The sequence below is a fragment of the Pteropus medius genome, unplaced genomic scaffold (genome assembly GCF_902729225.1).
Source record: "Pteropus medius unplaced genomic scaffold, Ma_sr-lr_union100, whole genome shotgun sequence".
In the NCBI taxonomy this organism is placed as follows: Eukaryota; Metazoa; Chordata; class Mammalia; order Chiroptera; family Pteropodidae; genus Pteropus; species Pteropus medius.
In genome coordinates, this window is record NW_024349224.1 from 799,709 (window position 1) to 824,128 (window position 24,420).

A 24,420-nucleotide genomic window follows, 5' to 3' on the forward strand; every position below is an offset into this window, starting at 1 on the left:
ACAGAAATTTCTGAGGAAAAAAATCATTTAAAACCTAGAGTTCTAAACAGTCTGATACAAAAAGCAGGAATACAAAAAATATTTTCAAGAAATATATCTCCCATGTATCTCCCCAAAGTTACGAAAGGCCATTAGTCCAACAAAAGTAAAACCTGAAGATGCTACAGGAGCCAAAAAACAGACTAAGCGCAAGGCACAGACGTGGGGATGATAAAGGGCGACACCAGGAAGATGGCTGCCCTGCGTTCAACGTGGGAGCCAGTGCAAATCGAAGCAAGACTAGCAAGAACTCCAGTACAGAGGTCTCTAAGGCAAAAATGAAAGTGTTTGACTGAATTAATGACAGACACATATCATTATGCAACAAACGACGAAAGCAGTCAACTTCAAATGAAACGCCATTCAAGAATGGAAATGAAATTACATCTAGTATGAACACTGGCTTAACAAAAAGTGTAATAAAACAATATTGAAAAGATTGGGGAGCATGGATGGGAGAAAAACGAAACTGATCTAAATGCTCCCCTTTATTATAGGCAGGGAGCTAACAGATAACACGGCAGGTCCTTGAATAAAATTTTTTCTTCAGCATCATTTCATTATAACGCTGATGAGATGCCATAGGAATCTGACTCTTGTTTATATCAATTAGCCTTTGGTAAAATTGGTTTTCTTATACATTTCGCAGAACCAACTGACAATGTTACATGAGGGCTTACTGTACACAAAATTGAAAAAAGAAAAAAAAACACGAAAAAAGAACATGTAAATTACTTGGGTACTACAGATAAAAAAGAGCTGAGCACAAGATCAGCCAAAGGACTGAAAGCAATAATCCCTAGGCAGTGGGAACAGGCAGCTCAAAGCATCTGGGCGAGACCCTGCTGCTTTGTCATTATATGCATTACGAAGGTACATGATGTTTTAAAGCTATGTATGTTTACTATGTAGATAAAACCAAAATCATAAATTTATAGTTTCTAATAAAATATCAATGCATTTAAGATATGCCTCACTGAGGACACTCAAGAACACACATATCACCTAATACAAATCGTAAACCTTCATTGATGCCTTATCATATTTCCCACAGTACATATTCCATACGAACTTCAAGCTCCTAACCTCCTGCGTCTGAACAAATAATCTAACTTTATTACTGTAAAGACTTGAATCTTTAACTTCTCTAACCCAAATATTCTTCACCTATCCTGCTTCTTACTCTTTTTCATTGATACTTTTCAAAGTTACATTTTTTGCCTATGCTTTTAATAGCATCACCTCCAAGGTCCTGTCTCACTTCCTCCTTCTGTTAAACTGCTTATCACTCACTACACTTGTTCAAACATGCTCAGAAATTTCTTATGTTCAAGGAAAAATAAAATCTTCCCTTAAAAGAACAAGGAACAAAATTAAAGACTAAAAAGCTCCAAGCCCGTGTTCTCCCAAAAAGAAACGTCAAAACAACAATGACAACAACAAAAAACACAGAAACTAACCAAAAGACATTATATGAGCTCTGAAAAACAGTCAAGGGTCCACAGCAACCAAGCAAACACTCGAGAAAAAGTCACAGTCAGAAATGGCAGGAACTTCCATGGCATTTCACTCATCTTTCCCCAACCGCCCCCCGCGCACGCACGTGCGCGCGCGCGCACACACACACACACACAGGGAACAGTTTTGGTCTGCAGAGGTGCCAGCCCACATCCAATTCCCTCGTTGAACCATAGAGAACAGACCAGAACTTATTTGCAACATTCTAAGCAATCTGATGGCTGCCTGAAAAATTGCTCAGACGCAGGAGGTTAGGAGCTTGAAGTTCGTATGGAATATGAACTGTCTCACCTAGACCAGATTTCAGTGAGGACACTGCTCATGAAGGCTGCAGGGACACTACAGACCTGCAGACACCTAGGGCAAGAGTCTGGACAGAGCCATGAGACATATAGTCTGAGGCTGCAAAGAGAGGCTGAGGTGAGAATTTGGGAAATTAAGACATTCAAAAGCAGCCATGTATATAAGAAATTTAAAGATCCACACACAGGCCCAGGAAAGACACAAGTTCAGAAAACACAGGATGACCACAACTTTCTACTTCAGGTTGATAACGAAAACTCAGGGCATGTCCAGTTTGTTAGTGAAGATCCTCTTCACGGGCCTGCAAAGGCTGGGAAAGGTGGCTGCTTTTTCTAATGCGCTATTTTCATCAAAATATCAAAAGGCAAACAATAAACAGGAAAACATGGCCCATTCAAAAGAGTAAGTCTCCAGAAATTATCCCTAAGGAAAATTAACACAGGAATCAGATTTACTAGACAAAGACTTTAAAACAATTGTCTTCGATATGCTCAAACAGCTAAAGGGAAACACATAAAGAACTAAAGAAAATAAGGAAAACAATGTATGAACAAAATGAGACTATTAATAAAGATATAGAAATTATAAAAAGGACCAAAAGAAATTCTGGAGCTAAAAAAATTTAATGACTGAATTTGAGTTGAAAAAATTCACTAGAAAGGTTCAATAGCACATAAATAAGCCAGCAGTAAAAACAGTCAGTGAACTTAAAGACTGGATATTTGAAATTATCAAGTCTAAGGAGCAGAAAGAAAAAAAATGAAAAGTGAACTGACCCAAAGGGATTTGTGGGATACTATTAAGTAGATGAATATACACATTAAGTGACTCTCAGAAGGAAAAGTAGCGAAGAGATTATTTGAAGAAATTATGGCCATAAGCTCCCAAATTCGATGAAAGACATGAATCCACTAATTCCAAGTGGAAGAAACCCAAAGAGACACACGCCAAAACACATAAACTTCTAAAAGATAACGATAAGGAGACAATTTTAAAAGCAGCAGGAGAAAACTCATCACGTAGAAGGAATCCTCAATGAGAACGTAAGTGGATTTCCAAGCGGAAACCTTGGTAACCGAAAGGCAGTGGGCCGAAATATTTAGAGTGCTGAGAAAAAACTGTCAACTGAGAATCCTATATCCAGCAAATGTGTCCAAAACGAGGGAAAAATTAAGACAGTTCCAGATAAACAAAAACTAAAAGTAGTTCCATATCATTAGCCCTGCTCTACAAGAAATGCTAAAAGGAATTATTCAATTTGAAATTCACTGGGGGTCATTAGACAATAGCTTCATACCATATTAAGATAAAAAAAAAAAATTCCAGTAATGGTAAACGTGGACAAAAATAAAAACCAGTATTACTGTCATTATGGTATGTAACTCCTTATTTGCTACAGAATATAAAAGAGAAATGCATTTTAAAGCAGGTACACACTGAATAAAAATCTAATATAAAAGGGGGAGAAGAAAATGTACAGCATAAAATTTTTACATGTGATTGAAGTTAGTATCAATTCAAAATACATTGTTATAACCTTCAGATGGTAATCTCCATAGTAACCACAAAGAAAATACCTAAAAATTATTAATAATAAAGGAAGTGAGAAGGGAATCAGATCATTTTACTATCAAAAAAAGTCAACTAAACACAAAGGAAGGCAGTAATGAAGAAAATGAGAGACAAAAGCTATAACACAAATAAAACAAATAAAAAGAAAAGACCTGCCCTATAAGTAATTACTCTAAATGTAATTGGATTAAACTATCCAATCAGAAGGGACAGATTGGCAGAACGGATTAAAAAAAAAAATACAATTTATACACTGTCAACAAGAGACTCACATTAGATCTAAAAACATAGATGGGTTGAAAAGTAGGAGAGAAAATATATTTCGGCAAATAATAACCAAAAGAGAACTGCAGTGACTATACTAATGAGACAACATAAGACTAAGTCAAAAAAGGCTGTAAGAGACAACAGATACTTCGTATTAATAAAAGTTTTATTAATCTATCAAGGAGATAACAACAACTTTAAACATATACATACCTAACGAGAGAGCCCCAAACGTATGAAGCAAAAATTGACAGAAATCAAGGTTGAAACAGACAATCCTCCAACAAAAGTTGGAGACATCAATACCCCACCTGCAATAAAAGACACGACAACCAGAAAGAAGAGCAGCAAAGAAACAGAGGGCTCGATCGACGTTGTTAACCTGCTGCCCAGAGAACGCTGCCCCCAACAGGACGAGAATACACAGAAACACAGAACTTTTTCCAAGACAGGCCATATGATAGACCATAAGACAAGCCTAAAATTTTAACAAGACCAAAGCCATTCAAAATATCTTTTCCAATCACAATGGAATAAAACTAGAAACCAATAACAGAAGGAAAAGGGGAAACTTCAGAAATACATGGTAATTTAACAAAATCTCGAATTAATCAATGGGTCAAACAAGAAGTCACAAAGGAAATTCGAAAATAACTTAAGACCAATGAAAATGAAAATACCGCATACTAAAACCTACGTACATGAAACACCTCAGCATCTCGCATGGAAACGCGGCTTCCCTGTGGGGGCCGGACCACTACGAGGCACATCCATAGACTCTAACATTGTTCAAGGAAAAGCCGAGTCGTTACATGACAACCAGAAGCAAAAGGAAGGTAAAGGAGCTAGAGCCAGAGAATTTAATGCCAGCAAAGGATGGCTTGGTAATTTTATAAAGTGGTTCGGCTTAAAAAATGTCAAGATAACAGGAGAAGCAGCTTCTGCTGATCCAGTGGCGACAGATTAGCTCCCAGACACCATTAGGAAAATCACTGAGGAGAAAGAATATCTGCCCAAACAGGTTTGTAATACAGACAAGAATACCTTATTCTGGGGGGGAAAAATGCCACAAAGGACTATTAGTAAGGCAGAGAAGCAAGCACCAGGATCTAAGACAGGAAGGGGCAGGCTAACTCTGCTGTTTTGCACAAATGCAGTCAGGTGTGTGGTGAGGACGGCCCTCGTCTATAAAGCTGCTCACCCCCGAGCCCTAAAGAGAGAAGATAAATGCCAGCTGCCAGCGGTGGTTCCACAAGAAGGCCTGGACAACGGGAACCCGTGTCATGGACCAGTTCCATCAATGCTTCGTCCCTGAAGTCAGGAAGTACCTTGCCAGTAAGGAGCTGTCTCTTAAAGTTCTGATATTGGACAATACCCCTGGCCACCCAAAACCCTACACTGAAGGCATCGAAGTGGTCTATTTGCCACCGAAACACAACTCCTCTAATTCAGCCTCTACATCGGGGGGCATGAAGACCTTTAAGGCTTATTACACACTGTATTCTACAGAAAGGACTGTCAACACTATGGATGAGAACTCTGACAGAAAGAACATCATGGAAGTCTGGAAGGATCGCACCATTGAAGACGCATTATTATTATAGAAAAAGTCATAAGAGCCATCGAGCCGCAAGTGATCAATTCCTGCTGAAGGAAACTGTCCAGATGTCGTATATGGATTCACACGCTTTAAGATGGAGCCAATCAAGGAAACAGTGGGAGAGATTGTGGATGTGGCAAAAAAGGTGTGGGGTGGAAGGCTTCAAGATATGGATCTCAGGGAAATTCCAGAGCCTGAGAGACACCGCGCCAGAAGAATTAACGGAGGACCACGTGACAGAGATGAGCACCACTGAACCAGGGCCAGACGATGAAGAAGATGTGGCAGAAGCGGTGCCAGGGAACAAACTGACACCAGACCGTCTGGCAGGAGGGTTCCGACCATTCGAGACTGCTTCTGACTTCTTTTACGACACGGATCCTTCTACGATACGTGCACTGACTACAGCAAACCGTGGAAGGAGGGGTACCCTGTAGAAGCATTTTTAGAGAAACGAAAATGCAAAGTGTCAGGCAGAAGTTACGGTCTACCTCCGTAAAGTGACGCCGGGGTGCCTGCCTCTCTCCCCTCCCCTGCCCCCACCTCCACCACTTCTGCCTCTACCAGCCCCGAGAAGGCGAAACCAGCCCCTCCCGCGCAGTCCACTCAACGTGACGACGAAGAGGATGGAGGCCCTCACGGTGACCCACTTCCACTCGGGGACTATCAAATGATCACCATGCCACACAGTTATTCACGTGTGTATGTGCATGAGTGTCTTCGCGTGAAAATCTGGTAACTGGCAAGAACAGTATGAGATGTCTTGTCATCGCCATCATCCCCACCTAAGTGTTCATCATGTAGAACACGTGTGCAAACGCATATGGAAGTGGGCAACCTGTCCTTATGTAGGCATAAGGTGAGTGATTTTCAATGTAAAATGAATCATGTGTTCGTTTTCTTACTGTTTTATAACTTTACTTTCAAATAATTAGATTTCCACACAGTATGACTCTCTCTAGTAACTGGAGAAACTGTGTGTAAGCCTATCATTATAAGTAAGTGTTTTTTTAAAAAATATACCAGCACTGAATACGATGGTAATGCTGCATGGCATCAGAATTTTATAATGACTCATTCATCAGCGTGCAGGCTGACTCTCAAGAAGCAGTCGTATCGATTACACTAGGCTACCATAAAGCGATCATACTGCTGCTGCTTCGTTATCAATGTGTGAATCATTATACCTATAAACGTGAATTTCTTTTCCACGTTATCTTTTAATTTTTGAAGTCTAGCGTGAGTAATCCACATAACATCTACCATGTTTTGTAACGTATAAGACAACACTGAGGCAGGCACTGACGGCCGGGTCGTCTGGTAAACAGATGATGTAAACTCGCTGCACCGATGAACACACACGCACCGTCGATGTGTTCTCACGATCAGCTCGCTGCTTGCTCTAGCTTACGTGAGTGTGAGAATGCGGCACATAAGACGTACAACATACAAAATACGTGTTATGACTGTTCATGTTATCAGTAAGGCATCCAGCCAACAGTAGGCTACTAGTAATTAAGTTTGAGGGGAGTTAAAAGTTATAGACGGAGTTCTGACTGTAGGGGGACGCAGCACCCCTAACCCTCATGTTGTTCGAGGGTGAAATGTACATGCAAAAATCCTCAACAAAATGCTAGCACACGAGGAGTGTGGGGAATCGAAGGCAGTCAAAGTGCCACCGTCCAATGATAAGTTAGTTTTACATAACGTGAACATGGTGTCGACAGTTACCGCTCCGTATGATAGGCGTGCCAGTTGTTAAAACAGTAAACCTTGAGTTCTCATCATAAGGAGAAAAATCTTTTTCTTTTTTTATTTCCATTTCTTTTGATGGTATCTATATGAGATGACGGATGTTAACTAAACTTATAGAGGTGATCATTTCACAATATACATAAGTCAAACCTTTATGCTATGCACCTGAAACTCATACGGGATATATGTCAATTCTGCCTCAATAAAACTAGATAAAAATGCTAGCAAATAAAATGCAGCATCACATTAAAAAAAAAGTATACTCTATGACCAAGCTGGATAATCCCAGGTGGTTCACCATATAAAAATTAATCAATGCTAATACTACACCACATTAATAGAATGGAGTTAAAAAAAATTATCTCAACTGATGCAGAGAAAGCCTTTAACAAAATCCAACACTATTTCATGATATAAAATATTCAATAAACTAGGAATAGAGATTAAATTCCTAAACATAATAAAGGCCATTTATGAAAAATCCAAACTGACATCATACTCAACAGTAAAAGACTGAAGGTTTTTCCCCTAAGATCAGGAACAAGATGAGGATGCTGACTATCGCTATCTCTATTCAACGCAGTACTGGAAGGTCTTAGCCAGAGCAATAAGGCAAGAAAAAGAAAAAGCATCCGAATTTGAAAGAAGTAAAATTATCTCTAGTGCCAGATGATATGATCTGACATGCAGAAAACCCTCAACATTACACACACACACACAAACTGTTAAGAGCTAATAAACATATTCAGCAAAATTGCAGAATACAAAATCAGCATTCAAAAATCAGTTGCCTTTCTATACACTGGCAATGAACAATCAGAAAAGGAAATTAAGAAAATAATCCCTTTTATAGTAGCATCAAAAAAAATAAAACATTTAGTAATCAATTCAGCCATGGAAGCATAAGACTTCTACATGGAAAACTACCAAGTGCTGCCGAAAGAACTTAAAGACACAGATAAATGGAAAAATGGGAGGACTTCATATTAAGATGTGAATACTGCCCAATGTAAGCTACAAAGTCAATGCAATCCCTATCAAAATCCCAACATTTTTTGCAGAAACAGATGCAAAATACGTGTGCTACCATTTGAGTGGTTATGTATATGGTGGGTTGGGAATGCACAAGATGTAAACACACAAAATGACAAGTAAGATACTGACAGCAGTGATGCCTACAAGTTGACCAAATGGATGCTAGGGACAGAAAAAGGAAAGATACTTATTTTCCAATTAATATCCTTTAAATTTTGTATCATGTCCATATATATCATTTTCAAAAAAAAACTAAGTCGCTCTCTACTCTCCCCAACACCTTACTAACCCTAAGCAACCACTAAGCTACTTTGTCTTTTATAAATTTGCCTATTGTGAACATTTCACGTGAGTGGAATCGTACAATGCGTGGTCTTCCGCAGGGGGCTCTTTCCACTCGGCACGACGCTTTCAAGGCGCATTTCTTTTTCTTGCCTAACAACGTTCACATTTCGCTTCTCCGTTCATTAGCTGATAGACATTTGTGTTGTTTCCACCTTCTGACTATTATGAATAATGCTGCTATTAATATTCATGTCCAAGTTTTTGTGCAGACATATGTCTTTGTTTCTCTTAGGTATCCATATGTAACAAGATCGAACCTTGAACTAAACTTCACACCTGATTCGAAAATTAAAATGGATCACAGAGCTTAGTGTAAAATATTCAACTATAAATATTTTAGAAGAAAACATAGGAGAAAAACTTCGGGAATTGAGGTAAGGCAAAGAGTTCTTAGCTATGACACCAAACGCTGATCCATAAAAAAATAAAAATAAAAAAAAGTAATAGACTGGACTTCAAAATTAAAAGCTTTTTTGCTCTGGATAGACTGTTGGGAGAATAAAAAAACAAGACAAGATGCAGACTGGGAGAAAATATCTGCAAATCACATAGTCAACAAAGGACTCGCATCCAGAATATATAAAGAACTCTCAAAACTCAAGAATAAGAGTACAACCCATTTTTTCAAAATGGGAAGACTTTAACAGATGAAAGAGGATACATAGAAAGTAAATGAGTACACGAATCAATGTTCCACATCATTAGCCATTACAGAAGTACAAATTAAAACCACCATATACCTATTCAAATGGTTAAAATTTTAAAAACTGACACCACCATGTGGTGGTTAGAATGCAAAAAGCTACGAGGACTGTCGTACCCTGCCGGGGTTGGGGAGTTATCAAACAATACGGCCTCTGTGGACAACGGCTTGGCGTTTCCTAAAAACTGAACATACGCCTGCCGTGTGACCCAGCAAATCCCGCTTGCAGGTGGTTTAGCAACAGCAATGAAAAGTCACAGTCACACAAAATCCTGCACACGAGGGTTTACAACAGCTCTGTTCATAACTGCCAAAAACGTGGAAGAAAAACTGTGGTACGTGCACATAATGGAACGATACTCAGCAGTAAAAAGAAATGAACTTTTGACACATGAACGACTTGGGTCAGGCATTATGGTAAGTAAAAGAAACCAGTCTCAAAAGGTTCCATATGTCTGATTCCATTTATATGATATTCTGGAATATAAAATTAACAGTGATAGAGACAGATGAGTGGCTGTCAGGCCTTAGGGGCGGAGGCAGGATGGAACCAAGAGAGGGAAGCATGAGGGCGTTTTAGGAGCAACCCTGTGTTCTGACTTGGTGCGCCCTGTCCCTGTTCTGTATCCTGACTGTGCCGCTAGTTAAACAAATCTGCACGTGGATTATAACTCCTAGAACAGCACGCCAGATAAAAAGTCAATTGCATTCTCATAATTTTAAAAACTAAAAAAATCTTCAAAGAGCTGATCATATTCATGTTAAATGGCAAAAATGCAGGACATGAACACAAAGGGCAAGACACCCTCCTCAGAGCCTCCTCCTCTGAGGCCTCTTGTTGCTGCTGTTGTGTCAAATCCATTTTGTCCATTCTGACCACGTTTTTAACATGCAATGACCTCCTCACCTTCCCCAATTACCCTGTCAAAAGTGAGGTAGGTGACTGTATGTTTGTTTTATTTCTTCTGCCTTAAAAAAAATAAAGTACTTTTCTTAGTAAAAATTAAGTACAATATGCCTAAACATTTTCTTCAGTTATTATAAATTATTTTAAAACTGCATGAATAAAACAACTTTTTAGAATTACTTTATCATAATAGGTTTTCAAACGTAATTTATATGTACATATTCTGCAAATTACTTTATATAAATATTGATCCCCAAAGTCATTATATTTGGTCATTCCCAAAACCACATTTAACACTGGAAAGTGATTTACCGAAAAGTATTTCTGTATTCTAGAGCTCTATTCTATTCTATTAAAAGTATTCTCCCATTAATATATTGTCATAATTGAGTCTAAAGATTTCTTTGATGAACTATCCATATGAAAATCAAAATGAAAAAACTTCAACAGACTATGATCTTTTCATTTCTTATCAGCTGAGCTACCCCAGTAAATAAAGACTTCCCCATTAAGAAAGCCCTTTAAGAAAGAATTATGTCCTTTCTTTTTCCTAACGTATGTACATGCTTTCTTTTAATGTACTAATGCCAAAAGAATTATCATTGCCAGAAATTATACACAGGCCTAACAATAAGATTCTGATTAGTGTCAAAAAAGATCAAAATGTGTATCAATTATAAACTTATAGGAGTTGACTTGCAATTAGTCTCCAAATATAGATCCCAGAATTTCACTGAGTAAATGAGTTCTCTAACTAGTACCCACTCATGTATAAGTGAAATAATTTCAGCTTTAGAAAACTCAGCTGTTTTCTATCTATATGACCTCATTTATGTAGAAGGATCCTCAAAAATTTATTTTCAAATGCACAGTTAACTGGAAGGTTAAAAAGCAAGAGGGGTGATGTATTATCAACTTAAGTATGCTATTATAGAAGTAAGAACACAGGTTAACACACCTAATTCTAAAATGCAACTAAGCCAGAACCCAAGCCAACTCATCCAACTACAAAAATGTGTGTACATGGATGTGTGTACACGAACCTGTAATATCACAGGTAAACAAAACTAAAGAACCATCTCAATAAAACAAGGCAGAGCCCTCAGAACCCTTAACAGGTATAAGGGCGCCATTTCAGGTAGCACCTCTCCACAAAAAGAAAACATGACTTCTTCCAAACTAAAAAGCATGTTTAAGAATGATTTTTACTTTTGCAAGTAAGTGATTCTCTCAGTTCATTGTAGAAAGTAAATTCCTTCTAGGTACTGAAGTACTAAAACCAAAAGGTCTATGAAGTACCTAGAACAGACCAACTACAAAATATAAGATAACCCCAACCTCTAGCCACTAAACTACACGTAGAGACATCTACCTGTTGCAGTTTCTGAAAATTCACATTCTAATATGGGTGATACTCCGACCCAGATGTCCCATTATCCAGCTCACATTCTCGCATGTTAGCTCTACTCAAACTGGGACAATCAACAGGACCACAGACAGCCTGGACTAATAAACCATGGCGGGTTCTTTTATTTACAAACAGTCCATCGGCTTGGCACTTTGTGACCCAATACGCACCTACCAAAGAAACATCACTTGTAACTGGTACGTACGTTCTTTCCGGTGTTCGACCAAGTCCGCGGCCTGCTTTGCTGAGCACTTTGCAAACCAATTGTCCCCCAGTAAAACGGTGACTTCATTAGTATGAACGAGTTTTCCTGGCATGAAGGCAAAGGGGCCAAATGGTACCTATTTAAAAAAACAGACAAAAAATTTAAAATACTAAGAAAAAATCTATATAGCAGCCTTAAAAGCTCTATGTTGAGGCCTTTTTTATCTACACACTACGAAAAATGTCAACTTCACAGAAATTCAACATCATATTTAAGTTTCACTAGGAAAACCTACAGAAAGTTGTTTCAGGTTAATAAATTAACGCCATATCAAGCACATAAAGATATCAGCACATTTACATATAGCTCTCAGAGAAATTAGCATTGACTCTGAATGTTTATACTTTTTGTTCATTCATAAATCTACTCGAAAGCAAACTAGTAATGAAATACTAAATTAATAATACCTTTGATTCAAAAAACTAAAAATTGTCTCCAATAAAATAGCCATTTTTTTGTAAAGCAAGAACGAACAAATAAAAAGGATTAACGAAACTACAAAATTTACAAACTATCTGGGTCAGTATAATAAAGAACAATACCTTTACCAAGCATTTGGGCTAGTGTCATTAAGAATAGTCTTCGTGAAAAGAGAGATTTATGCAATGAAAGAGTCTAACCCAGGGCTCGTGAATGGATCACTATGCCGATATGAAGATCATTCAAACAAAAATTAGCAGTACCTTTTTATATAAAAATCAATGTTCTAGGGTTTAATTCTGCGAATTACATAACATTATGGTCTATTCCTGCTCTGGCTAACAGGAAACGACTAAGTGCCATATTTCTGTCATAATTACAATTTTCTAACACAGTAAATCTGCATACCAAATATGTCAAATTGTGTGCTAACATTCATGCCATTTATGTCACCATAATGTGATAATTTAGTATAAATCTGAAACAAAGGAAAAGAAGTAAATACTATTACTATTAAATTGGTGTGCTACTATAAAGTAAAACAAAACCACCCTTCCTTGTGGTGGTAGCTGCCTGATTCAGCCCATCAGCTTGGCAATTTGGGAAATGACACACATAAGGTAAGGAAACATTTTCTTTACACACGTAACATCTTTACAAGAAACAACGCACTCGTTTAAGAGACACGCATGGCGAACATACCATGATATTGTACGACAACTTATCGGGCAAGGTGCCGAGCCTCTCCTGAAGGGCGTTATAGTCGTTATCCACCTTCCTCCTGTTGACAAAACCGTACCAAATACTAACTGAATACACAAATTACTTCCCCGAGCAGGCCATGTATCATACGACAAGCTAATCAAAGACCTAACTGCAGCAATTTAAAGAGTAAAGTATTTTTTCATTTAAAAACCCCGTTTTTACGAAGATGAGCGATGGCTTTCGCCCCACGCGTTTATCAGAGTGAAGACGCTCAGCAGCTCTGGCCTCCGGGAGCGGCGCGCGCCCACTGGGAGCGCGAGTGTTTCCCAAGGTAGAAGGTCATCTGGACTAAACAGAACTCGGCCATTAAGGGAGATAGTGAAGGAAGGTGGCCTGGTGTCCGGAGGGCCACGGGCTCCAGAGGAAGGAGGAAGAGGCTTGAGGAAGCTGCTGAGTGAACGAACGCCGGCTGTGGAGCCGCGATCACGGTCGGGAAGCCTGATCAGATGCTTCGGTCCTCAGAACTCTGGCGGTGGCGAATGCAGGAGTCACCGACCGCTGGGTTACTCCTGCTACTGTGGTCAAGGTGAGAGACAATCACCGAGGGGCCAGAAGGATCAGGGAAGCGTTAACGCCAAAGAGCATTTCCATTCGGCTTTGGAGTTGGTTTCATGCGACAGTGAAACAGCTGCCTGATACGTTCATTCCAAACGACCAGAAGATGGGATTGTGTAGGAGCAGAGGTGCCGCCCGTCCCCATGCCGGGAGCCCCCCTCGGCTTACGCCCACCGGAAAGGGCCGGTGAGGGGCCGCCTTCAAACCCCTGGAGATTGGGCTCCCCAGGGGCCCCTGCCAGGGTGCAGGCTGCGGGCGAGCCGGAGCACTGCAAGTTTCTAAAGCAGAAGGGTCCTGTCAATTTTCAAAAATAACAAAAACAAAAACTCAGCGATTCGGCTAGTAATTTAAAAGAGCATGGAGATATTGTCAAATTGAAATCAAGATAAATTGTAACAGAGATAATCACTCTCCAGATAATAAAAATGACTGCTCTCTCAACATCGCGGAATCGGTTTCAGTCACTCCTTAGCTCCCCAAAGGAACCGCGGCATAATTAATAAAAATGATCTCATTTCGTCTATCAAAGAATATCACGGAATTTCACATATGTTATTCATCCTAAAAACACCCTGCAGTAGCTGTCACTTGTGGCCATGCCCCCTGGGGGGAGGGCAGCAGGCGGGCGGCCTGGGACAGTGCAGCCCAGTCTTCCGACCTCCGTCTCTCCAGCAAGCCTTTCCGTTTTCGAGGGTTCAAGGGCTTTTTCTAAATTTTCCCTCAAAATCCTTTTTTATAAACGTGACATGTCTAGTCTATTTTTTTCAAGCAAGATCATCCTTCTGGATAAATTTTTATATGAATAAAATAATTTTTAAAAACCTTTTTATCAGGCACAGGGCTATGTCCCCGAAAGAACATGGCTTTGGGGTCAGGCCAGAGGGTGAATCCCAGCTCCACCACTCAACGCACATGACTTAGCCCCAGCGTCAGTATCTCCGACGCTCAAACTGGAATGATGCCACACGATCCGACAGGTCCAAGAGAACTACAGGTAAAGGGCTTAACAGCCCCGCCTAGCACTGAACATCTGCACTGGGCATCCGATACCCTTTTTCCATGAAAAACACCAGTTCTAAAATTTTTAAGGAAGACTATTACCCGCTAAGGTAAGATTTCACTGTGTTAAATTCATTCAATTTGATACAAATATTGGGTTGTACTCAAAGAGAGTACAGTTAAGCAGTTACCGCTTTTGACTATGCATTTTGATATGACTAGTGTCCCCATTTAGGGGGCTTTGGAGACAGGGCTGGTATGAGCCATAAACAGGACACTGTAAACAGCTAACTTGGCACAATGCCTGCACACAGTAAACATTTGTTATTAAATCAACTAAGCACTAAGAGTTCATGTGTTTCAGGTAAGTAATTGTGCAAATGCTCAAGGACCGACCGTACATCGGCTTAGATGTCTAAATATTCCTGTGACTGTTGAAAAGCTAGCATTAACGTTAGTTAGCATGCAGTAGTACGTCTTATCTGGGTAACTATACTGGGACAAAGGGGACTTCTCAACCAAACATCTCTTTCTATGTTAAAAGAACAGCAGAGTCGAGCAGAAGTAATATAAGAAGTCAGTATCAGTATTCCGAATGAAGTAGATTCAGTTTTAAACTCATCAATAACCCTCTCTAGAACAAAAATGTGAACATATTGGAGGACAGTTTAAAACTGGAGTTGCGATTTCTAAATTCTGAATTGTTTTCTAAAAATAAAAAAAGAAGATAATTTAAAATGTAGCCCATGCAGAAATCCCTTTTGAAGGGAGGCAAGCAGGAGGAGCGACGTCTCCAGGAGAAACCACGGCTCGAGGCATTCTGTCTCTGAAGGCCCCACTAGTGGGAATACCCAGGATCTGGCACGTGGCCAGAGCTACCTCCAAGTGGTCCCTCTACTGTTTAGGGCTTAAATGATCCCACTGAAGGTCACAAAGCCGAAGCAATGACAAGTACAAAAACGACTCTAAGAACTATTGGGTTAGAGAAGCTAAACAGAGAATCTTTTATTTACTCCAAAACTGGAATAGGTTTTTTCCACTTTACTACTTAGAAACATATAACTCCTTTTGGGACACTAGTCATATCAAAATGCATAGTCAAAAGCGGTAACTGCTTAAAATCATTTTTTTTTTCAAATGGAAAGTAAGACCCGATGTGGTTAGGGTAGGCCTCTCAAGCCCATGTATCATCTATCTATAGGCCTCCACGTTTGGCTTCACTTATCTGACCCTAATAGATCAGGTTCAGCCTTCAATTCTTAATTTAAATAAAATTATCCAATAAATAAGATTCAATTTGCATCAAATAGTCTCAATTTTCCTTACAGAGAATAAGAACTAAAGCACTGCTATAAAGCCTATAAGAAACTTCTACAATCTTGTTTCAAATCTTGCTAATCGTGTGCATTATATGCCTTCTGAGGAGCATCTTTTGTTTTAAAAAGCAGCAGCAAAAAAGGACCTAATAGCTACGAATTTGCTTTAATCTTAAGGATAAAGATCAGGACAGAACCCACGGAAAACACCTTATTTTCATGAAATGGTAAAAAGTATGGGAGAGGGCAAGTTAAATGATGAGCACGGCTCAAGTACTTAACAGGTAAATATACTGATGTCCACAACTTACTTTGAAATGCATCAGAAAAAAGGGGATTGATGGGTTTAGGGTGGATAGATATGTGATTAAGATTCACCTATACAATTCTTTCCAACTCTTCTGAATGTTTGAAGATTTTCATAATAGAATATTAAAAAGGAGATGGGGAAATATGAGAGTTCTCTATATTTTTGATCCTGTTCTTAAATGCAACTGACCAAAAAAAATCTGTAAAGAAAAAGTTCTAGATCCCTTGTTTGAGGCAAGTAATAAAGACTCCAATTTCTTTTAAATAATAAAAAATAATAAATAGCTCTAAAAACTGAAATTTCCTTTAAATAATAAAAAATAGCTTTAAATTTTAAAAAGGAATTAAAACTTAAATCTCTGATTGAAATAAGATTTTGCTAATTTTCACTTTAAAGTAGTAAGCTGGAATAGGCAGAAAATACTGACAAACATTCAACGGTGGGCTATCAGTAGTTAAGTTTTGGAGGAGCCAAAAGCTACATGTAGAATTTTGACTGCAGGGGTGTTGGCGGGGAGGGGGGTGGGGGGGAGGCGTCCCCAACACCCGCATTATTCAAGAGTCAACTATATCGGATCCTCCTTCTTTGTCATGAAACGAAAGCCACTTTCATAAGTAACTGCAGAAATGCCAACGACAGACAAAAGCACGTAGTCTTCGGAAGGGTGAGGAGGGTCTCTGCTCCACGGGGTGGTGGTGGGCGGGATGGGGTGGAGAGACACAAAAACGAGAAAGCCCAACAGAAGGCCCTATATGGACCAGTGACTGGGAACGCTGTGGTCAGTAAAATGGAGACTGAAAAATACGGTCTCCCAATTTACCCAACACTGCAGATTGGCGCTATCGCCACGGATTTTTTTTAAGTTTTAAAGGTATGTAGATCAATATTTTATAGGTTATGCATAATAAAACAACTTTTATGTAAGCATATGAAGTTAATTCAAAAAAGCACTGTTTCAGGCAATTCATGAGAAATATACTATAAACCATGGCATTGCTATGATGACATGGTTCAGTGCTTTAGTAGACAAGGAACCCCTCGAAAACATCGGAGCTAGACATCTACCCATCCATACCATACTGATTGACCTGAAAGAGGAATTCAAAAAAAAAAAAAAGAATTCAACAAATCTTCGACTGTGATTTTTAACTATTTAAGTGTGCACTTTCTTGGTTATGACGTATACTAGAAACCAGATATGCTCTTCCTTAAAACAGTATTTTTTATCCGGTTGCCTTTAAAAAATAACAAATGTCAAGAATTGACTCTAAGATTCCTCTTTCAAAACTCACATACTCAAACATTTCGGAATTTTTACACCCAAATTTAAAGCTATTCTTTCCGAAATTAAACATTTGAACAATATAAAATATCTTTTTCTATATTTTCATTTAAGTTCACTTCGAGCAATTGCGTAGATATCTTTACTACTTAAACCTCTTTTAAGATGATTCAAGGAGGCGAGAGCTCGAACTCCTGGCCAGCCCTCCACCGACGGGCGCGGTCTCCCTCCCCGCCCCGCGAACCCGAGCTGAGCTGGCGTGTGAGCTCCTCTGAGCAGCAGAACGTGGCCCTGCAGCCTCCATTCCCACCGCCCCAAGCCCACCACGTGGAGGAAGCCGGAGAAAACAGCACACGGACAGAGGGGCCCAGCTCGCAGCAGGAACGGCCGCCGGACTTGTGGGTGAGGCCACTTAGGACAGCCCACTGGCCCAGCCGCCACGCAGCGGAACACGACGGCTGCGTCCAGCCCCACGTGCCCCTCCACAGAAGCACACACAGGTCAACGGTTGTTGCTTTAAGCTACCAACTTTTGGAGTAATTTTATCAAGAAACGATAAATATGGATAGAACCACTTAGCAAGGGTATAGTTCGAATTACAGAAGCTGTACTCTCAGGGATGTGGTCGTGATTTAAAAATATTAGTACCAGATCTTATTTGGTAACTTTAAAAATTAGACATCTGCTACGCAATGCAGCTTATGGGAATGAAATAAAGAATCGGAGGTAACTAATTGAGAATAATCTCCAAGGCAGAGTATTAAATAAAGTGTACGCTCTGATTTCATTTTTGTCAAAAGGATGAGTGTGTGCGTGTGTGCACACATACACATACACACACACGCACACTCATACACACACACTCACACATACACACACGCGCACACCTTACGCAAACGATTTCTGGCAAGATTTACAAGAAACTGGTAAACAGATGTTTACAAAGAAGAGAACTGAGAACTGGGGGAGTCGGAGGGAAACCACGCGCCACGGACACTCTTTCGTACTTAAATTTTGAACTCTATATGTTGCCTAATTTTAAGTTTTTCAATTTAAATTTTTAAAAGTTAATGTAAAGTCTTTTATACGGAAATACTTCCAGAAATAGCTGGAGGCGGGGGCGGAGGGCAGGACGGGCTCTCCGAATGCAACAGTTCAGATGAAACCGTGAGCTGACAAATCCTGACGCTGAGCGATGGGTACATGTGAATTCACTACGCTACTCTGTCACCTTTCATTTGAAATTCTCCATAAAAAGTTATTTTAAAACATGAATGGAAAGCCATCGCTCCACCATGATAAAAGAAGATTGTTTAGAAAGCCATCACTCCACCATGATAAAAGAAGACTGGCATGAACACAAAACATTCAGAAATATTTACAAAGCTTTGGCTGTTTTTGTGTTTGTTTTTCTTTATTCACCTGATGATTAAAATTTTCAAAAAAGCCTCAGAGCTAATATCGAGATTCACCAAGGGCTGGGCAGGGTATCACCCTTCAGACATTATCTCACTTGATTTTTAAGTTAAATAAAATCATCATCGCTTTGCAAGGAGAAAGCTGAAAATCATGGGAATTCACCCAAGGTCCCGAAGTTAGGGACAGGATTCAAATGTGGGTCTGTGACTCCAAATCCCATGCTTGTGAGGAGAGAATTTAAAAGATGAAAAAATGACCAATACTCTACAAAAACAGAAAAACCGCCTCTAGTCGATCGAACAATGGAAACATAGCCACGTTTTATGAGAAAATAGTGTGCGGGCTTTATAATGCCTTATTTCCCGAGGTAAGTAAAAAGGATAAGAAAAAAAGTCACGTTAAAATTCTTTTTTAATCTTCACTAAATTGAAAGCCACTGTTACCTCTACAAGTGTTACATAAATTTTCAACTATCAGGCTCCAACATTTCCTTTTTACCTGTTATTAACTAAACAAATACTATAAATATCTTTAGTTCACCAAAGTTCTTGGATTTGAATTAATTTTCTGGAAGAAACTAGGTGTGGGGGGACACATCCTACTTTTTTACTCTTACCCTTTTTTCTACAATTTTTTTTTACTTTCTGTCCTACATTTTTTTTTAATTTAGATTATTTTTGAAGCCTAGAATATTCATTCCTTGTCTCCTAAATAACGGATTCTTTAAAAGTGTACACACAAGCGCTTAGACATCACTAGCATAAGAATTCATTTTTTAAAAATCATATAGTTTGCTATTCCTTATTACATTAGCATATACCCATAAAGAGGGGGAGCTTAGCTACGTGAATTGTATTTCAGCCTAGGCCAACGCCAAGGGGTAAAGGGAGAAGTGACATGCTTTTCAAAGCAGTATGTGAGACGCCCTTCAGCATGGTTCCAGACGCTGTTCTTGCTTCCTATTTCTCTGCAAATAGCACTAAATCGTTGTGATTTCCCCGTTTAGTGTCCGACTATGAATTCCTCCTCGTGGCAGGTCTTTCAAGCCCGAACAGCAGCATAATGCTGGCATATGGTAGGAACTCAATCATTGTTTGTGAAATTAAGAGGATAAAAATACCACGAGAACGCCACAATGCTCCCAAATAGCAATTCTCTGGCTTTCAGAAGAACGGAGACACTTTGGCTTCATGTTTTTAATATAATAAAGTAGTGAGTTCACTGGCCATTTAGATTCTAGCAATGTCAGAGCCTCAGTACAAACAAACAGAAACGTCTGTTTCCTGAGCCATATTAGAAATGACTCGGAGGAAAAAGCAAATTCTAACTGGAAAGCATTATTTGAATTTTTAATGCATAAATAAGGTGCTACACTCCTTAAGATCCATGTAGGTAAATATGCTAAGCTTCTATAGTTTGGAGTGCTTTGGAAAACTGGAAATTGAGATTGAGAGTCACACGAACCCACCCTGAAGTAAATGTCACATTTCTGTCTGTCAGTGCTCACCAGACTAGGGCACTGGTATCTACTTATAAACTAAAATGTTACATACAAAATGATTATATATTTGGTCTTCATTTACTCAGACATTTATTAAGTGCATATAACGTGCCAAACACAGTAGGAGGTGCTGTGCATAAAAGCACGAAACCGTGCCCACTGGCCTTAAAGAATTCCCAGTCTGACAGGGAAAGCGTCTCACCACACGAACCAGAGCGAGTTGCTATTCCCACATCTGTGTCCATCAGGACCCGCGGAGCGAATCCAACCTTTTGCTAATTCCCTGAATTCCTTACCAAAACCAACAGAGAGAGAGGTCCGCATTCATAAAATTTCCCCTTGAAATAATTTGTAAAACGGTTCACTTTGACCAAATTAGCAAGGGGAGGGTGTCTCTGTCTTTTCTCTTTGGCCAAGACTTGCATTTCAAGTTTTAACCTGGACTGAATGTACAATGAAAAGCGAATGGTCCGTTACAGAAATGCTGACAGACACCAGCAGTGGCTGCAACTACAGCATTTATTGAAAATTAATGAACTCCCTGAATTTTATTTATAAAGTGGATATTATTGGTTTTAGATGATTTTCCGCAAGCCAATAGTCAGAATGTAATAAGATGGTGTGTACAGATTACACCGAGTCCCACTCTTATCCACGGCTTGCAGCCTATGTGCGTTTGAACCAAAAAACATTTGATATACACTAACTATAAATTATTTCCTTGGAGATCTCTCAGGCATGAAGAAAAAGCCTCTTAAAATAAATTTAAAATATTATATGCTTGATGGTGTATAACCAAAGGTTTAATCTCACTGCTAAAGGGGCAGTTACCATGATTTTGCAATAACCCTGCAGACAATAATCAAGACAGCTCCTGTTGTTCTCAGAGTAAAGCCTTCGTAAACACAGCATGGATGGATTGTAATTTGATATCGCTAAGATCAACAGCTAGACCTCGTGACAACTCATAATATAAGATTTTATTCACCATTAAATTGAGCGTTTTCCTCAGAAGACATAAGAAAGTGTGTTATTTACCAAGCATTGTCCTATTAACTAAAGATTAGCCCATTAAAACAGATATGATAGATATGCTTTCTTTCTCTCTGCATTTGAAAAAAGTACAGTCCATAAAGCAAGCTCTGAGACGCAGGCAATTAATTAGATTTTTCGAACTTCAGGAAAATGTGCGCATTTCCATCATTTTTTTAAAACAACTGACTCCAATTATTATTCTATTATAAATGTAAGAAATATTCCCAAATAAAGCTATGATCGGTCCAGTTCAAAATGTGTCTCCACTTCATAATAATATTCATATTATTCTAACTTAAAAAAAAAAAAAAGGAAAAAGACCATTAGAATAAACACAAATGGTGACACAATTTCAGGAAATCATGGAACATGTAAGTCTGTAAACACTGAAAGACAATACAAATTAGCGGCAAAAGCATTCAAAATGGAGATTACCAGAAGAATTCAATTACGGGTTACCAAAAAAACAGTACATACTTTATTTAAACACAAACAGGTAAGCCCATCAGTATTTCAGAAATGTAATAAAAGCATCTTTCACTCACCAGTGCTGAATTTTCTCTTGGCAGCTAGTGACCACCTGTCATGAAAACAGATAACTACTCATGAAAAAACAGGGCTATACACAAAGCTACACAATCAGTGCATCAGAAAACTAGAACAGTAGCTTTACAGATTTAACAGCATCTCAGTTTACATTTTTATTTGTCAAATGCACAGAGATGTGAATGTTAGTTTTTAAGCAGCATACTTTATCATAACCCTCTAATGCAGGCTGATAACTGCAGAACAAATTACAGCTTCCCAGTTCATACTTTGGTACAAAACCCGCTTCATAACTATTAGATGACATTTGATATAAGATAACTAGTATTTTATACAACCTCCAGACCTGTTTTCAATGATACATATTTCGTAGCATACATAAATGTTATAAATAACAAAAAAACCAATGTAACATCCACGTTTCATCAGTAAAAAAAAAAAAATGACAGTAGTGAAAATATTTTATTTTGTCAGTATATCTCCAAATGTTTTCACCTGTAATTTTTATTCTGATGCATTAAAAATGAATTCAGTGATATTTTTCTACTACATTTTTAAAAAGAAATACTTGGGATAAAGAGATGCTCTGAACAGCCCATTTGTTCCCCCAGTGAATTATGATAAATTTTAAGCACTTCATAGCCAGCTTAAACTATGTTTATAATACTAAAACAATAAAATTAAGTATACAAGTTATTTGTTTCCCTTAAGAAATATTTCAGTAGGTTCTCAAAATGCTCAGAAAACAAATAAGAACACTAACCGGTAAGGAGACAAAAAGAACACTTGAATAACAATTTAAAAAATAACATTGTTTCTAAGGATTACTAATCATCTGTTTTTAAATTATTCATTAATAAAAATTTAAAGCAATAATCTCGAATACTGTAGCACCATTTTAGAGACAGAGAAACTAAGGAATAAAAGCCAAAAGGCTTAATACAAGGCTACGTGGGGGAAAAAAAAAAAAAAACCAGTATTATCTGGTTTGAAACACACTGCTCTAGTTTACTGTTCTAGATACCGATATTGTCTCTTGTGTATGTGCTCAATGTTTTACCCAAAAATCACCAGATTTGGTGGGGGAGGCTGTCACTAAATTTCTTTTATTATAACATTTAATTCCTGAAATAAATGTCTTCCTTTGGGACATTTTAAACACGAAGACAGCAATCCTGTACCAAAATACATGCTGTAATCAGATACCCAACCATACTACACATTAACTCAGCATAAAAAGTCTGTCTCAGAATGAAGATCTCTCAGTAAGTATCAATCACATAGCAACACTTAATAACAGTGGTAATATATAATAGAGTACTGACTTTACATCTGGAAGAGCAAGCCTAAAACTACATCAATCCATTTCACTGTTTCTGATTTGGCAGTAATTATAAAATAGACAAACAGAATTAAATGTAAATTGAAAAAGAAAAAAATTTTCCTGAAACCCTTTTTATAAAGTTCCTATTTAACAACCCCATTAAAAGATGAGACCCAAAAACGCCAGGATGCTTTGCAATCCCATGTGTTTCCAAGCATGAAGTGAGCCAAAAGCACAGAAAGAAAGGCCTGCAAACCATGAGAGCAGGATGTTCATTAACCTCACATGATAATCCTGTCGTAGCTGCATATTAACTAGTTACATATTCATAATCATTTACATTATTTAAAGGACCTTCGATGAAATTTTCTATGCAATATCCATTAGTGACAGTGTTAAAGGTTATAGAAGATAGTCTACTTAATGTTTCCAGGAAGCCTTTTTAATTAGTAAATATGTAAATTTGGCACATATGCTTTTTATGTTTAAAAAACAAGTCCCTGGTAGAATGGCAGGCGTTTCTGCCGTCACCCCCGCGTTCCACTCTCCACTTTGTTCTAGCTCTCTTCTCCCCACCCTACCCTCCCACCTTGCCCCTTTTCTTTCCTAAATAGTCTGATATTCAAGGATAAAACGACAAAAATCTATTTCATAATTTACAAGAGAAATTTGCACTGCCAAAATACTGTCTTACATTAAGGTCTTCATTAATTACATGGAGGGTTTAGAACAACAGAGACTTCAGTTAGGTGCTACCCAAGTGTGGGCCAGATATTATGCGAACCAAAGAAATAAAGGAAAAGGTGAAAGAGGCCAGGCATGAAAACAGAATGGGCTTCTGATGATGTGTCGGCAATTAGCCTTGTTTACGTGACTCAGAGTGCGCCTCCGTTCAAAAAACACTTGAGCCCAAGCAGTTGCATTTATATTTTGAGATATCTTTAGTTTTCTTCTCCTTTACGGAAAGTTATTTTTAAAAATTACTAAATTTTGACAACTTAGCTGCCAAGGAAAATTTTAGAAAAAATCTTATGATTCAAACCTGAATCTACCTAATTAAAAAAAAAAAAAAACACAACAACAACTCATTTTTCTGTGTTAAATTAAGTAATTCCAAATAAGCTTACTTCCTCTGAAAATGGGCTCAGTTTAATTCCCTTATGTATTAAATAAACAAAGTGACTAAGATACTGAGCCTGGTTCTATAAGCAACTCTTAAAAAACAAAGCAA

At 38.4% G+C, this 24,420-nt stretch overlaps 1 protein-coding gene across 1 annotated transcript in view; it reads right to left on the reverse strand.

The window, feature by feature from the left end:
- The window catches only part of URI1 (URI1 prefoldin like chaperone), a 52,365-nt gene that overhangs the window by 14,028 nt on the left and 13,917 nt on the right, over positions 1-24,420 (reverse strand). The window contains exons 2-4 of the mRNA XM_039880742.1: positions 21,865-21,899; positions 12,840-12,918; positions 11,658-11,793 (exon numbers count right to left, since the gene is read on the reverse strand). Of these exons, the coding sequence (XP_039736676.1) occupies positions 11,658-11,793; positions 12,840-12,918; positions 21,865-21,899 (250 nt within the window). The remainder of the gene's footprint in view (positions 1-11,657; positions 11,794-12,839; positions 12,919-21,864; positions 21,900-24,420) is intronic.